At 40.1% G+C, this 15,721-nt stretch overlaps 1 protein-coding gene and 1 long non-coding RNA gene across 4 annotated transcripts; one reads left to right on the top strand and one right to left on the bottom strand.

The window, feature by feature from the left end:
- The first annotated feature begins 5,862 nt into the window (after positions 1-5,862).
- Positions 5,863-11,016, top strand: pycr1b (pyrroline-5-carboxylate reductase 1b). Of its 2 annotated transcripts, none has more exons than XM_077524884.1 (9): positions 5,863-6,040; positions 6,424-6,524; positions 7,207-7,277; positions 7,362-7,541; positions 7,665-7,772; positions 8,270-8,383; positions 9,196-9,288; positions 9,415-9,578; positions 9,822-11,016. In XM_077524884.1, the coding sequence occupies exons 2-9, from the start codon at positions 6,458-6,460 to the stop codon at positions 10,000-10,002; spliced, it is 978 nt and encodes a 325-aa protein (XP_077381010.1). In that variant the 5' UTR covers positions 5,863-6,040; positions 6,424-6,457; the 3' UTR covers positions 10,003-11,016. The 2 variants fall into 2 exon arrangements, with proteins under 2 accessions (XP_077381010.1, XP_077381011.1); XM_077524885.1 differs by lacking the exon at positions 5,863-6,040 and adding an exon at positions 6,048-6,179.
- LOC144020953 (uncharacterized) lies at positions 7,113-13,061 on the bottom strand. 2 transcript variants are annotated; one of them, XR_013284005.1, is made up of 4 exons: positions 12,814-13,061; positions 10,068-10,137; positions 9,803-9,979; positions 7,113-9,606 (listed from the first exon to the last, which is right to left on the bottom strand). It is a non-coding gene; the product is annotated as an uncharacterized LOC144020953 (long non-coding RNA). The 2 variants fall into 2 exon arrangements; XR_013284004.1 differs by having other exon boundaries at positions 7,113-9,979.
- Positions 13,062-15,721: the final 2,660 nt, after the last annotated feature.

The following is a 15,721-nucleotide window of genomic DNA, read 5'->3' as shown; positions in this document are numbered from 1 at the left end:
TGATAAATCCCACAGGGATATTTCCCATTAGAGGCAACTCTTGCATCACTTTTGTTTCCATCCTGAGTGACTTGAATGAAGAGATGGAACATCAGGGCAATACAGAGAGACAGCTCCCAGTAAAAATCAGAGCCACACTGCCATTGACAGAAAAACAAATCATTTGTTGCCTCATTCTAAATAAGAGCATATTTATTTTATGGTCAAGTCATCGTAGTCAGAGCATTTTTGAATGCAAAATAAGAACTGTATTATATTTAATCCCACAAAAAACTCTAGTATTAATTTGACAATTGAGTAATATTAGAATTACATATGCCCATGTGAACAATAAGATGCATATGTGCAGTAAACACGCAGTGCTCTCCTTTTACTTTCTCACACCCAACAGACCCGCACAGCCGAAACCCATTGACCCAGATTTGCTGCGACAGGTGTCCATCATAGCCTCGCTAACGGGGAAGTAGGTGGAGCCTGTGACGTGATAATGTCAACGTATGGATTCGTTTGTTTTCTTTATTTTCTTGTATCTGTTTCTATAATATCCTATGAGGGCTATAGAGCAGCCAGCTGGGATTGGCTCCAATTCACCTGCAACCCCAAGGAGGTAAAGTCACAGAGAAAATGGGTGTATGGATGGATGATTTTTGGCTTTTTATAACTTTGTTTTTATTGTGTGTTTATATGGCTCATTGGTTCAACATATACAAGCACTACCTGTGCCATGAATTGTGTTTTCCATGAATAATAATCTATGAATTTCAGTGTAACTCTGTCTTTTAAAGCTAAAGCCCTTCTTTTGTGCTCTGTTAAAATGTAAAACTGTTAAAACATATAGCTTGGTGGTGGGAAAATGAAGCTTCATGAAACACTTTGACATTTTTTATAAAGGCTAGGGCAATGGAAATTAATTGAATTTTCACATCATCTTTAAACCAAAAGTGCCGTCTAAAGGAGTTAAAAAATAAATAAAAAATCACAAGTGCTTCATGAAGCTTCATTGTCCATATAAGACAGAGGTAACATTTTTTTGTGTTTTCTTATGCTGGTAAATGTACCCATCATGTCTCACACTTGGCATGCGGAACAAACACTTCAGCACCAGCCAGGGCCGAATTACTGCCAGAAACAAATTGTGATCGTTTTGTGAAGGCTTACCTGTCAAATGCGTGCCAAATTAAAGGAGAAAAAAAGGTTTGTTCTGCTGCTGTCCCTCCTTGGCACCCGGAGTGGAGTCTCAAGTGAACAACAGGGAGGCAGGGGGACTTGTGAGAGTCTGTGCATCACTTTGTCTAATTTCTACAAATGAAACTTGGAAAACTGTTGTTTACGGTATCCATGCACTGTTATTGATGCATTTATAATTGAATGCTTCTATAATAATAATCAGTTTGTCATAATTCATGACAATGACAGTGCCCAGTGAATTCTGCCCAGCAACCAGGGGCCGCTATAAACGCACCACTTACTAAGACAGTGTGATTGATTTTGAACTCCATTTCAAAGGCTTTTTCATAAAGCTTCTTGTTAGTACATTGACATTTTAATTGGATCTGTGCGGTTATATTCTAAAGTGTGACTGAACAGGTTGCGTTTGCAACACTAATTACACGACACACAATTATTAGTTTTTTACCTGTTGATGGGCCAAGGTAAAACTCTCATGACTGTGATGAAATAAAAACCCAAGTAAACTTGAAAATAGTTTTGTGCATTTCAATGCATTTTTTTTCTCATTTCATTTGGGTTTCAGTATGTCTCTCTGCTTAAGGGCATAAATATGAACTTAAAGAATTTGAGTAATCAGCCCCTGCTATTAATGCAAGGTGATGGACTGTTTTGAAACCCCTCCAGCCACTGTTATCAATGCTGCTTTTCTATTAAATGGGGATGAAATTGAAGTCAAGGCATAAGGACATCAACCAAATGGAAATGAAGTTGCTCCACAGCTACATTACATTTTTTTATCAAGCGTTCACAGGATGAGCCGCGCTCAGCATGACAAACATCACATTTTACGTGTAAAATTGAGTGTGACTGTGTAAATTGAAAAAGAACCTGGTTGGTTTACTTATTCCGCATGTACTGCTCGTTCTTGTAGCATCCAATTAAACGTCCTCATGTCTGAGGACCAAGCTAGCATCTGAGCATTCCCCCCCAGAAAAAAAAACAACCTGTCCATTTCGTGTGGCTAAAAATCTATTAGTGAAGACGCAAAGGATGATAGCAGCTGGTGCTTTTTGGAGGCCAAGCCCTGGGTGTGCTTTCTGCTTTATATATAGACGTGAGCAGTAAGCAATCCTTCAGCCGGCATTCCTGTCCAGCAGCACGGTGTGAAAATAGATGTGAATGTCGGCCACATGGAGCAGACTTCACTTCACACACAAGCTAGAACATGCCTCATACAAACTTGACATTGATTGGGGGGGGGGGGATTCACCACCTGACTAGAACAGCCTGAATTCAAATACATGTATAGACAAACTTCCATTCATACCTACGGACAATTTAAGGTCTGCAATTAACCCAACATGATTGTTTTTGGAATTGGGAGTGGGGTATGGAGGACCAAACTGCCAAAATTCAAAATAATAAATACATAAATAAATAAATAAATAATGACTAAAAGTGAAAATAAAAATGAATATAAAAAAATACAATTCTAAAATTATATCCAAAAAATAAATGGAAATAAATCTATTTTTATTTTCACTTTTAGTCATCAGTCCATCCATCCATCCATTTTCTTGACCGCTTATTCCTCACAAGGGTCGCGGGGGGTGCTGGAGCCAATCTCAGCTGGCTCTGGGCAGTAGGTGGGGTACACCCTGGACTGGTTGCCAGCCAATCGCAGGGCACACAGAGACGAACAACCACTCACACTCACAAGCACACCTAGGGACAATTCGGAACATTGTCAACTAAACCGGATGAGTTTAGTGATGCTGCTGTGCTCATATTTTGTTTGTTGGTCAGTGCAACAAGTTGTGACATTTCTTGTAGTTGTTTGCAAACAGATTCCTTCTTTGAACATGCTCATGTAATAGAGACAAAAGAAATTGCATTTCAAAGATTCACCTGACTTCTCGGGAGAAATTTCGCTCATGCGAGACCGAGACTTAATGCAAGACAGGAAGAAGAGGATTGTTTGCAAAGGCCGAGACGAAAACGGCTTCACGTTACTCGCTGTCTGTATTCAATTGTCTTGTGGCAATAAAAAGCTTGACGGAAGGTTGCAGTTGTCACAGTTGGATTCCTTTTCCCCCCCAGGACGGAAACCTGCCACGTTGTAGGAATAATTGTAAATGATGAGTTATACGTTTGCTGCAATGAAGAACTGCTTCTGCTTGCAATGAAGAATGCTTTTCTCTGTTCCCACTCACTTTCTCATAGCCTGGCCATTTGAAGATGACTCAAGAAGCTGAAGAACCAGAACATCTAATGTAACAGAATGGTTCGAGCCAGTCTGCTGAGGCCGCCTGTTTTCTGTTAAGAAATGATTGCAAACTTGACCACACGTGTACTCAGCAATCTTCCACTCACATGCACACACACGTAGACAAACAAGTACACTGTGTTCCAATTATGTTTTAATATAATGATGTATGTTTTAGTATAATAATAATAAAGTGGGAATATGTGGGAATGCTGAGCATTCCCACAAAAATCAGGGCCACACTGCCATTGACAGCAAAACAATTATATAGCATATTTATTTTATGGTCAAGTCATCAGAGTCAGAGCACTTTTCAATGAGAATTGTATTATATTTAATGCCACACAAAAAAAACCCCTCAAGTATTATAATTACGTATGCCCATGTGAACAAAAAGATGATGCTCCATATACGTATATCAGACACGCAGTGCTCTCCTTTTACTTTCTCACACCCAACAGACTGTCTAAATTAAAACACAGCTGTGTTACACGCACAGCCACTAAACCCACTGACACAGATTTGCTGAGACAGGTGTCCATCATTGCCTCGCTAACGGGGGAAGTGGGTGGAGCCTGCTTGTGACGTGCTAATGTCAACGTGGATTTTTTCTTCCGTTTGTTTTGTTTTTAATTTTCTTGTATCTGTTTCTATAATGTCCTCCAGTCTGTGGACTATATGGCAGCCAGCTGGGACTGGCTCCATCTCACCAGCAACCCTACTGTTAAAATGTAAAATTATTAAACATATAGACCAGTAGTGATGGGGAAATGAAGCTTCAGAAACACTTGGGACATTTTTTTTTTTATAAAGGGAAGTGCAATAGAAATTAATTGAATTTACACTTTATCTTTAAACCTAGAATCTCTCAACAATGAGACACATGAACCACTAGCCCACTGTGCTGCTGCCACTTTATATACACCTAATAACTGATCGTTTACATTCCAATGAATATGCTTTTAAAATGAACACCAACCATACCAAGATCATTTGGCCTTTTGTGATATTTTTGTATAATCTGGACAATTGTCTTATATCGAGTATGTGCTCAAATATGTAAAGTTTCCTGTTCCAATGTGAGGCAAATGAAACACTACACAGTGACAAACTTCAATCCAGCTGGGATTTTTATTATTTTTTTTAATGAATCTGACACTTTATTTTTCTGTCATGGCAGTGGGCGTTGCCTTGCGTAAGTAAATATATATGACACACACTGTGACGTGATGAACATTGTTGTGAGGTCACGCAGTACACAAAATGGAATGTTTGAGAACAGGTTGGGTCTGGGCGTGGATTTTAATGTTGAACAATGGACGGACATGAAGGTAGCTATGATACACGCATCACAATTCCACCGCTTTGAAAGACTTACAATTATTATTATTTTTTTATGTTACATTCTCGTCCCAAAATAGAATAAATGCATTTTGCCCCCCAGAATTCTACACACAATAACCATTTACTGACAAATGATACTAATAATAGTCGTGCCTGAGAGTTGTTCGCGGGTGTGAAATATTTACTTCTTCCTTTTTTGGGGGTAGGGGGGATGTGACAATAGAATTCTTGAGAACTGCTCAATGTCGCATATCAGTTGTTTTTATAAACCAGAGTTCGCTTCAGTAGTAGTGAGGTGTAGGATGAGGAGGGCTGGCTACTCCATTTTGAGCAATCTAGCTAGTTCTAAGGTTTAACCAATTTGCCTAATTAAGGCCACATTGGATGGGGAATATTTTTGTTTCTCGATTCTGTTGCATCTGTATTATTGCTCCTTGGTTCACGTTCCTCCATGTTGATGAGGGTCCTGATTTTTCCGCCTTATATTTAAATCTAATAGTGGACCAGTAGAATGACTATGGCATGTGCAGAATGATTGTCTCACTAGAGACGTTTTGTCCATGACATACATTTGTTTTGACATTTCTGCAAGTTGGTAGAACAAATAACAGTTAAGAAAATAACCAGGGTAATCTAGGCCAAAACTTATCTCTGTGCTACTTAGTGCCATACAATTCTGCTAGTTAACATCTAAATGCTCAAACCGTTTTCCATTAGTTGATTTGACAAAGCAAGAAATTACTGCCATTTGTTTTCAAATGTAGGGAGTAAAAAAAGTAAAGTCATCAGAAAATCAACTAGGTAGATTCTGCAAAATGTGCTCGCACAATTATTATATATACTTAGCTACACCCGACCACGAACCATATTTTGTAGGAAATACAATTAAAGTTACATGTTAGGTTAAAATTTGTCAAGTACGCGTTGCAAAAAACTCATGACGTCATCATTTGTCACATCTAGAATAAACATAACCTACTTTGCCACTCAGCGGTCACATCACGCCTGCTGAAACTGGCTATGACGTATTAATCCCGCCCAAATCATTTCAAATGCTTTCTCATTGGCCGCTTCTCCTTGTATCCCTAATGTGATTGGTCATCTTTGTCTTGGAGATTTGGCTAGTGGTTTGTGTGAACTGCAAGCCACGTTGACACAAAAAGTGATTCTTTGCCTTTTCCCCGACTTCGAAAAGTACGTGTCACGTTGACAGTTGTCATCTGTGAGTCACGGGTCGTCAGTACGTTTATTCAACTAAAGGTAATCATCCCGGTTTATGCGCTTATTCGTCATGTTTCCTGTTACTTCTAAGTAGCTGTGAATGGTTGCTAACAGTGTAGCTCTCTAGCGGAGAACAAGCTGTCATCTGGTAGCATGGGTTGCGTCAGCATCAATAATGGTAGCATTGGCTCAATGAACTTCGGATATATGATGTATTTCAATGTGTGTGTGTTGAACGGAAATAGATTTAATGTTACTCCTTAATGTAGACAGTCAGAAAGTTTTCCAGCCGGGAGACTTTGTTGAAAGCTATTTTGGCGAGCCATTTTCGCCAAAATAATACTTTACAATGAATACATATTTTGTAGTTTGTTATTAATGTCATTGGAGCCATTTTGGATGTTTTTTTTTTCTTTCTCCAGAGCACAGAGGCCACATCATCATCTGTCTGTCAGAATGAGTGTTGGATTCATCGGAGCGGGCCAGTTGGCTCATGCACTGGTCAAAGGTTTCACGGCTGCAGGTGAAGCCAATTTACATTTGCCAGAAAATGCTTGTTAAGTCCATGCTCAAGAAAGCATGACTTCTACTTGCATATTAGTGCAATTTTGTACATTTATAGTCGTATTTATAAAATCCCAAAATGCAGTTTTTCCCAAACAATAACGAGCCAAGGAACAAACATTTTACATTTGTAAAATCTCATGGCACAAGGAGTACTGTCTTGTGTGATTTACTCACAAATTTATTTGTACTGTGTGGAATCGGGGCCTGTTGAGCTGTTTTTTTCTTCTCCCCATTGTATAACTGGCATCAGGTTAATGCACAGGTTAATTTTGTACCCTCTGCCATCTAGTGGAAGAGCATTAATTGTTCTGCTCATCATTATAAGTTACAGACATAGATTGATGAACATACCTTATACGTGATACTTTGCTAAATAGAATGAAATGATTTCATTTTCTATGGCACACACAGTGGATGAGAATCTCTGACCTAATATTCATACCATTCGGAATTTGACCAAAAGGGGACTGGTGGCAGTAACTGCTATACGTAGTTACTTATTAACGGTTATCTATTTTATGTTTTACAGTGGATTAAAATGTCTTTTTTTATTTTTTATTTTATTTTATTTTTTTTATTTTAAGAAAACGTTTTGTTTCGACATTCACTTTACTGCTTAACTTCATGTCGCTCCTCAGGTGTGATCGCTACACACAGGATCACAGCCAGCTCCCCAGACACTGACCTGCCCACTGTGACTGGCCTCAGGGTGAGTTTAACTTCGGAAATGGTCAGCTGCTGCATGTGCACCAATCACAGGCTTCTCTTGATGCTTTTTTTTTTTTTTTTGTAGAAAATGGGGGTGAGCCTGACAACAAGTAATAAAGAGACGGTCAGCAAGAGTGATGTCCTCTTTCTGGCTGTCAAGCCACATATTATCCCATTTGTTTTGGATGAAATTGGGCCAGACATTGAAGACCGCCATCTTATCGTTTCTTGTGCTGCAGGTGTCACCATCAGCTCCATTGAAAAGGTCAGACTTCCTTCTCTTTTTTTTTTTAAATTTATTTATTTTATTTTTATGGCTGTAGTCCACACTCTCGTCTTTCTTTTGTTTTTTGATGATACATTTTATCTTACCTGTGACAATTCGTAGAAACTGCTTCAATACCGCGCAGCCCCTAAAGTCATGAGGTGCATGACCAACACTCCAGTCGTAGTGAGAGAAGGAGCTACAGTATATGCTACTGGCACTCATGCAGAGGTAATGCATTCACTTGATTACAATGTTTGTTTGGTCCTATTAAAAGAAATAAATAGAGGTAATTGGTTATTTTTTTGTTTGTGTTTTTAATTACCTATTGATGACAGATTAATCCTATTAAATTGGTTTAAGTTAAGTTTCAGCATCTGAACTGTAGATCTTTTCACAGTCATCATTTTACATTAGTGGTGGACAATTATTGTTTTTTTATTTTATTTTTATTTTTTTTAATAAAGGTTTTAAATTTCTCAAAATTTGGCTGTCAGTCAATAGCTGCAAATTAAATGCAAAGATTTGACAGCCTTAGCTAGCAGCTAGCACATTTTTTACCTCACAGTTCTGAGGTTTGCGTTTCAAAAATCGAGCTTCCTGGCTTGTAAGAGTTTTCTCTGGTGTCCTACCATATAGGAATGGTTGTTTATCTGTGACCCGGCGATCTATTATCTTGTTTGCTTTTGTTGAACATGAGTTTGTTGGTGTTGTGTTCTTGCCTGCAGGTGGAAGATGGGAAGTTGCTGGAACAGCTGATGGCCAGTGTTGGCTTCTGTACTGAAGTGGAGGAGGACCTCATTGACGCTGTCACCGGCTTAAGCGGCAGTGGACCTGCCTATGTAAGTAACTGGGTAGAGACTCAGTAGTAACTATTCACTGTATATGGAATTTTGGAGGTCATAGTGTTACCGGTGGTAGTATTGTGCGATTGTCGAGTGTTATCTCCACTCTATATTACACAGCTGGTCGAGTGCTCCTGCTTTCCATGTAGTCAGCGACAGCAGGTGTGTTTGTGCTCTTAACCGCCACATGGCCACAGTCATGCATCCATTTCTTCGCCGGCTGCTTTGTAGTTTCTTTCACAGCTGTTTTATTGCTTTGCTGGAAATGAAGAAATAGGAAATTGGCACACGTTACACAGAGCCTTTACTTCATTTTTTGTGTCTTACTTAAAATAAAATGATATGGACATGATATGTGGTCCGTGAATATGTGATCCCATTTGCCAGACTAAAATCAGACAAAAGCAAAGTGTTATTGGGTATATTCCACGGAAGAGATGGGACATGATTTTGCACATCAGTTTGTTTCCGGTCCGGTTTGCGAACACGCAACCGAGGGGCACAAAGTTGGATGCACAAGTATTTTTGACGCAACCCACACGTCGCAAACCGAACCGGAAACAAACTGATGTGCAAAAACAGTCCCGCCTCTCCCGTGTCATATACCCCATTGCACATCCTCTACAGTAGGTGGAGAGGGTTGAGTAGCGTCAGATTTATCTGTAGCATGTGTCTTGTCTGCTAAGAATCTGACAAATCCCATCACCCTGGTGCGAGTATAGAACATAAGCTGAAGAGATTTTTATTTTTTTTTCCTTCAATAACTGGTAATGTGATGGTGTCCTGAAGGGATGTTTGTGTTTAAACAGGCATTCACAGCGTTGGATGCACTAGCAGATGGAGGAGTGAAGATGGGTCTGCCCAGGAGACTCGCTGTCCGACTCGGAGCTCAGGCCCTATTGGTCAGTGGTGTAAAGTGTCAAGTCAACACATTGAACATTGTTTGGCTGTATTACTGGAGAGTAAACACATTTATTTTTTAATTCTCAGTAGTAAGAAGCCCCTCCCTATTTCTTTTTCTGTTGCAGGGAGCAGCTAAGATGCTGCTGGACTCGGAGCAGCACCCTGGCCAGCTGAAGGACAATGTGTGCTCACCAGGTGGCGCCACTATTCACGCCCTCCATGTCATGGAGAGTGGGGGCTTCCGCAGTCTTCTCATCAATGCAGTGGAGGCCTCTTGTATCAGGACACGGTAAGATGAGTGGCCCTGGGGGTCAATTCTGTTGCAAAATTGGCATCTATTATGTTTTATTTTGTTTTCTTTTGGATGTAATTCAATTTAAATAGTATTTGTTGTTCAATCTTTAAGGGGAAAAACCCACAACAGCATTTGTATTACTCATTCATAATGTCATGAGCTTTCCCTTGACCCTCCCTGATCTTAACGGCAACGTAAATGTTTGCATAACGTTTCACCATGAGCCTCTTCCTCCAGGGAGCTCCAGTATCTGGCTGACCAAGAGCGCATCTCTCCAGCAGCCATTAAGAAGACCACGCTGGACAAAGTGCTCCAGCAGCCCGGAGTCACAGTCAGTGGAGTGGCCAACGGCAACGGCAGATCAGGGCTCAGCCTGTTCAACAACAATCGCAACTCTGGAATCAAGAAGAAGAACTGATTGTAACAAAACGCAGAAAGACAAACACATTTCAGATGATCAATTTACAGACAGCGCTCACATACCTCTCAGCCATGCACCATGCTGGGCTGACTCAGGAGGTGTCTGTAATGGCCAGACCAATGATCCCCATTTCTGTCACCAAAATTATTTATTTTTAATCTATTATTTTCTACTACAGTGCCTCTCATGAAGGCACGCGTGCATCTACAGGTGGATGCCAAAAATTATCAAGGGAAAAGTCTGTTTTTTTGTTTTGTTTTTTTTCTTTCAAAAAGTGAAACTGTTGTAGTAGGTCACCACACACCAAGTGACCTATTTCAAGCCCTTGTTTCAATTGTGATGATTACAGCAGAAACACAAAAATGAACCGCCACATACAGATGCCTGCATGATGGACCAATATCGAAGCAAATTTGTTTATAATTGTAAGCTGTGCCAAAAGCTGACCACCTCCATGCCACGCTGCCTTGATGCTGTCATTAATGCAAAAGGAGGCCCAACAAAGTACTGACTTAATTTCACACTTTTCAGAAGGTCAACATGTCTTGTGTTAAAGATCGTTCTAGTTGAAATATTCAAATTTTGTGAAACACTGGATTTTTTTTAGTGTCTTTCTGACCTAAGCATCGACATTAAAACAAATAAAGGCTTGAAATATTTCACTTTGTGTGTGGTGAACAAATATACAAGTTTCACTCTTTTAAACTAATTCATGAATGAAATGGACTTTCCCTTGACAGTCAAATTTTTGGGCATCCACCTGTACGTTGTGTAACTTGCACCTGTACTAATAGCTCATGCATATGCCCCATAGATGAGTACAGGTAAAGTGCATTTTGTCTGTTCAAAGGCAAAGTACCTTTTGTCCACTGAATACACATAGAATTGATAAATTGGGATATTATCAAGGTGTTGACTTATTTTTTGAAGATTTTTACCTGCTTAGCCAACAGCTTGGGTCTGAACAAGTTTTTTTTTTCTCTCTCTCGTATAAACATCTTTGTGAACATATTGAAGACTGATGTTTTTTGTAGTGATGAAGGCATTAGTAACTCACCCCCCCATCACCCCATCTCACAAGTGTCCCACATATCACATGGTGCTTTTCAACCATGATGTAAAAGTATCACTTCAGTGTAATCTGTCCTTAATGTGTATTTCACATTTTCCCGTTTTCAATTAACCTAAGTTTGTAATGACAACCTCTTCTGGGTTGGTGTTCCCATTTTATGCAACATTAAACAAGTTGAAGCAAAAAGAAGTTTGGCTTCCATTTACTTTGTATGTTTTTTTTGTTGTTTTTTTTGTTTCTCTTCGTGCTGTGTTTACACATGGCAACTAAGCATCTCCTGCTCTGTTGTACACAAATGATAACTGAGAATTCACCCCAGCCTGCAGATGGCGACATTTTCTTAAATCCATCCATTTGCACCTTTTTGTGGAGCTCAAGTTTGTCTCGTCATAATAACTGGCATCTAACCTCAATAAGGCCTAGGTTAGACATAACTGAATAGTTTAGTAGTATTGTCATACATGTCAAAGTGTCACTGCATTGGAGTTACGGAGCTAAACACACCCATAACTGAATATGGCAATAGTACTAGGTACTGCTTCAACTCTATATGTAAATGATAAATTGTATAGACTAAAATAGACAACAAATACCGGTGATTAATATGTCTACACAAATCTGAACATACAAGATTTGTTTGAGGAACGAAGCCGGCTTTGCTTCCGTGTAAACAGGGCCTTAGATCACTGGTTCTCAACCCCGGTCCTCAAATACCCCTATCCAGCCTGTTTTCCATGTCTTCCTTAGTCAACACAGCTGAGGATCGTTGTCAGGTTTCATGCAGAGCTCGCTAATTAGCTGATCATTTGAAACACCTGTGTTGGCTGTGGGACACATGTGAAACAGGCTGGAGAGGGGTACCCGAGGACCGCGGTAGACAACCACTGCTCTAGATGGTGCGCTTTAAACCAAGAGCACCATCTCGAGGAGTAAAAATATAAATATATTGCAAGTGGTTTATGAAGCTTCATGTTTCCATCACTACTTAGACTAAATCAAAAACTGGCGACAGAACTGCAGCCGGTATCCCTGAGACAACGTGGTCAGCATACATCTAGTATGCTGGCAGCCCAGTTGCAAAGTAAGTCAAACTAACCGCCAGCCTGGCTTGGCCGCCTGTGCAAAGGAAAGTCCCTGGAACTGCTCACCTTTGAGCTGTGAATGGGCCTGGTGACACAGAGTAAGTCGGCTGACCAGGGGCGGCGGAAGCAGGCGCAACAGGAGGAAGGGGCCTCGGGAGGGAAGGCCTGCTAAGTATAGCCCCCATCTGAGAGGCCTGTGCGGTGCACACAGTTGGGAGAGACCCCAACGGTGGAGCCAATTTCGTGGCCCATTACGACCGTCCGACAGTTGGTGGTCAAGTACCAAACTACCAAATCATGGCCAATATCATGTCTGAAGCGGAGTCCTACAAGCTCTACAGCACAACAATTCTACCATGGCACCAACTTGCGGTTGAATCAGCAGACATGCTGATGGTGGTCGAAAAATGTGCAGCAGAATTTCAGATAGAAATGCCTCAGATGAGCTAAACACACCAGTGGTCAGAAACGCTGAGAAGCAATCTAGGCTATAGCTAGGCCAAACACAGCCATAGCCACTAATACAGTCAGCTCCTTGGTGGTAGCTTTGAAGTATGATGAAACCCAAAGCAAATGGTCACCTTTAAATCTACTGAAGCTCTGCTGAACTGAAACAATCACAAGAAGAGGAAAAACAGGAGAAAAACATCTTACCTGATGATGTAATGAACAAAAGAACGCAGACTAAGATCTCACTGGAGAGCAGACTAGCCGGTAATCCAGGTAGACTTCAAGATGAACAAGTGGCCGTTCATGCGGCACCTGAGGGCGAGACAGGCTCGCTACAAGATACTAGAAACAGGTCAGGAGGTGAAAAGCCTTAAGAAGATTAAAGCGCCAAATGCAATAAGCCACAAGTTACTACACTCTCCCAATGCACAAGAAGAATAAAGAAACTTGCCTTCTAGTGACACATGCATGTATATGCTAAGGGGCGGCACCAGTTGGTCACATGTGACTTTGTTGTTATTCAAATCTCGACCTGCTTGACTTTTGTGGTTTTCGTCCAGTCTTCAGCTCCAGTTTTTCACACATTTGTGAAGCATTGCGTCTGGAAGCCAACAGGAGGGAATACAAAGAAAGAGTTGTCAAAAAGATAAATACTGTAAATAAAGTCTAGATGAAAAATTTAAGTGGTGTGGCAAAAGCTTAAAGGGATTTCTATTTCTGATGACCAAGAAAGATTTTGAACCTGTACAAAGATCTCATATCACAATCTCATTACAGGTGAACATTGTATTACTGCTTTCAGGTTTATTTCCTCTTCCTTAAACTAATACACCCTCGTTTGTGTTGCTTGCTTATAATGTCGCTTGCGCTTATTTAGACATGCAATGGCCGCTCCTGTTGTGTTGAAGTTTCTTGGTAATCCCTCTTTTATGCTCAAAGGTTATTTGGTGCTTCCCACTGCTGCCAAGATTACACATTCTCCCGGTAACATTCATTTGCATCTCATTGTTACATTCCTGTTACTTTGTGTATGCTGGGCACCTTGTAAAAAGACTTTCTTTTTGTCAGATATTTCAACATCAGTGTCGACTGTCGAATGTGAGATTTGGTTTGAGAGTGTGTATGAGCGTACCACAGTCTGGAACACAGGTAAGCCAGATGCTACCTGTCATCTGCATCCAATCAATTTAATCACTGACCTTTGCGGGAACATGCTTGTTTGCATATCAAGGACGACGATGCCAGACACCAACATGACTCAATTCAATGAAGCACTTTTGCAGCAATCCAGCACAACCAGACAACATCTAACACCTTCCACACTGAAATGAACAACTGAGACAAGTGTGGTAAGAGATGTTTTCAACATGTGTTTGTTTTGCAGTGCTGTGAAATGCAGGCTGATGTATTATCAGTCTGACGCAGCTGTCACTGAAAAAAAAAGAAAAAAAAAAAGAATCTCCTACAGTTTCTATCCTGTTATTTTGTTGTTGCTCAAAATATGCAACATATGCGCTGATGTGTGATATGTGGTATCAAAAATTATTGAGCTATTCTTAAACTGGGTGAAATAGATAACCACAAAATGGATTACCAGGTTATCAGTAGACCTATGGAGAGAAATAACATTCAGGGGTTACAACAGTCAATCACACTCATTATGGGAACAGTGGATGTTGTCCAGGGCGGCACGGTGCCCTAGTGGTCCGGACTTCCTGGGTGGAGTTTGCATGTTCTCCCAGTGCCCGCGTGGGTCTTCTCCGGGTACTCCGGTCTCCTCCCACATTCCAAAGAGGCAGGTTAATTGGGTGCTCCGAATTGTCCCTAGGTGTGCGTGAGTGTGGATGGTTGTTCGTCTCTGTGTGCCCTGCGATTGGCTGGCAACCAGTCCAGGGTGTCTCCCGCCTACTGCCCAGAGCCAGCTGAGATAGGCGCCAGCACCCCCCGCAACCCTTGTGAGGAATAAGCGGTCAAGAAAATGGATGGATGGATGTTGTCCTATAATAAAACCAAGTGTTTATATCCATATTTGGGTTTTAGGGACCCAACTGAACATTACCAATCACTCTGACCAGGTTTTCAACCCCAATCCCCATACGCAACATCAGTGGTGTTACCTAGTGATCACAAACATTTGAAAGAATGTTACATTAAATTCACTTCAATTTCAGGACACCTGTGCAAAATGGTGGCAAGCTTCAGATCTTCAGTCCACCCAAATCCAGTCTTCAACCCAATCCGCTGAGTCAAAAATAATTAACCCAACCTGGGTAAACGTAACCCAATCTACTCAAAATCCACAGTTACTCAGCTAGTGTTGGCGAAATAACCTAGGATATTTTAAATGTGTAAACATGAAAATATTCATTCAAATATCATTATTCATTTTATTCATTTTTTGCAATTGTTTTAAGCATTGTTTGTGGAAAAAAAAAATATTTTGTGTATGTAACTCTTTTCCACACTGTACTGTGTGTGTGCCCCTTAGATTGATACACAAGTTTTATCTAACAAATTTAGAGTATCATGTAGTATTAAAAGAAAAACGTCCCCCTGCTTGTGTGGGCTTACGCAAACAGAAGCGACTACTTCTGATAACATTATTCTTATCTACTATATGCTGATAAAAATGTCTTGAATGAAAAATAACGCCTTGGGGTGAAAAAGCTGTTACAAAGATCCTAGATGCGCAACTTTAAATCAAATACTACCCAGTTAAACTGATATTGGGGTTGTTAGCTTTCTACATAAACCATTTTCTTAAGATAATGCGCATTTGACATGATAGTTGGCAAGAGGCTGACCAAAACCGTGTAGCACTTAGTTTTTTCTTTCTATTATTATTATTATTATTATTATTATTATTATTATTATTATTATTATTATTATTATTATTATTATTATTTACACCTTTTAGTTATTTGCATATAGGTTAAAAACAACAATGTGCCTCGAATAGAAGTAAAACGTCAGCAGAAAAATAAACTCTTGTCTCACAGAAAAAAGAAAAAAAAGAAAAAAAAACTATTGAAGCACATGCAGTAACAAAGTCATTGTATTTGTTAGGACACTTTTAATGAATTATTATTATTATTATTTTTAATTATGGCCT

This window comes from Festucalex cinctus, chromosome 6 (assembly GCF_051991245.1).
Source record: "Festucalex cinctus isolate MCC-2025b chromosome 6, RoL_Fcin_1.0, whole genome shotgun sequence".
In the NCBI taxonomy this organism is placed as follows: Eukaryota; Metazoa; Chordata; class Actinopteri; order Syngnathiformes; family Syngnathidae; genus Festucalex; species Festucalex cinctus.
This window is presented reverse-complemented; position numbering and strand designations above follow the sequence as displayed.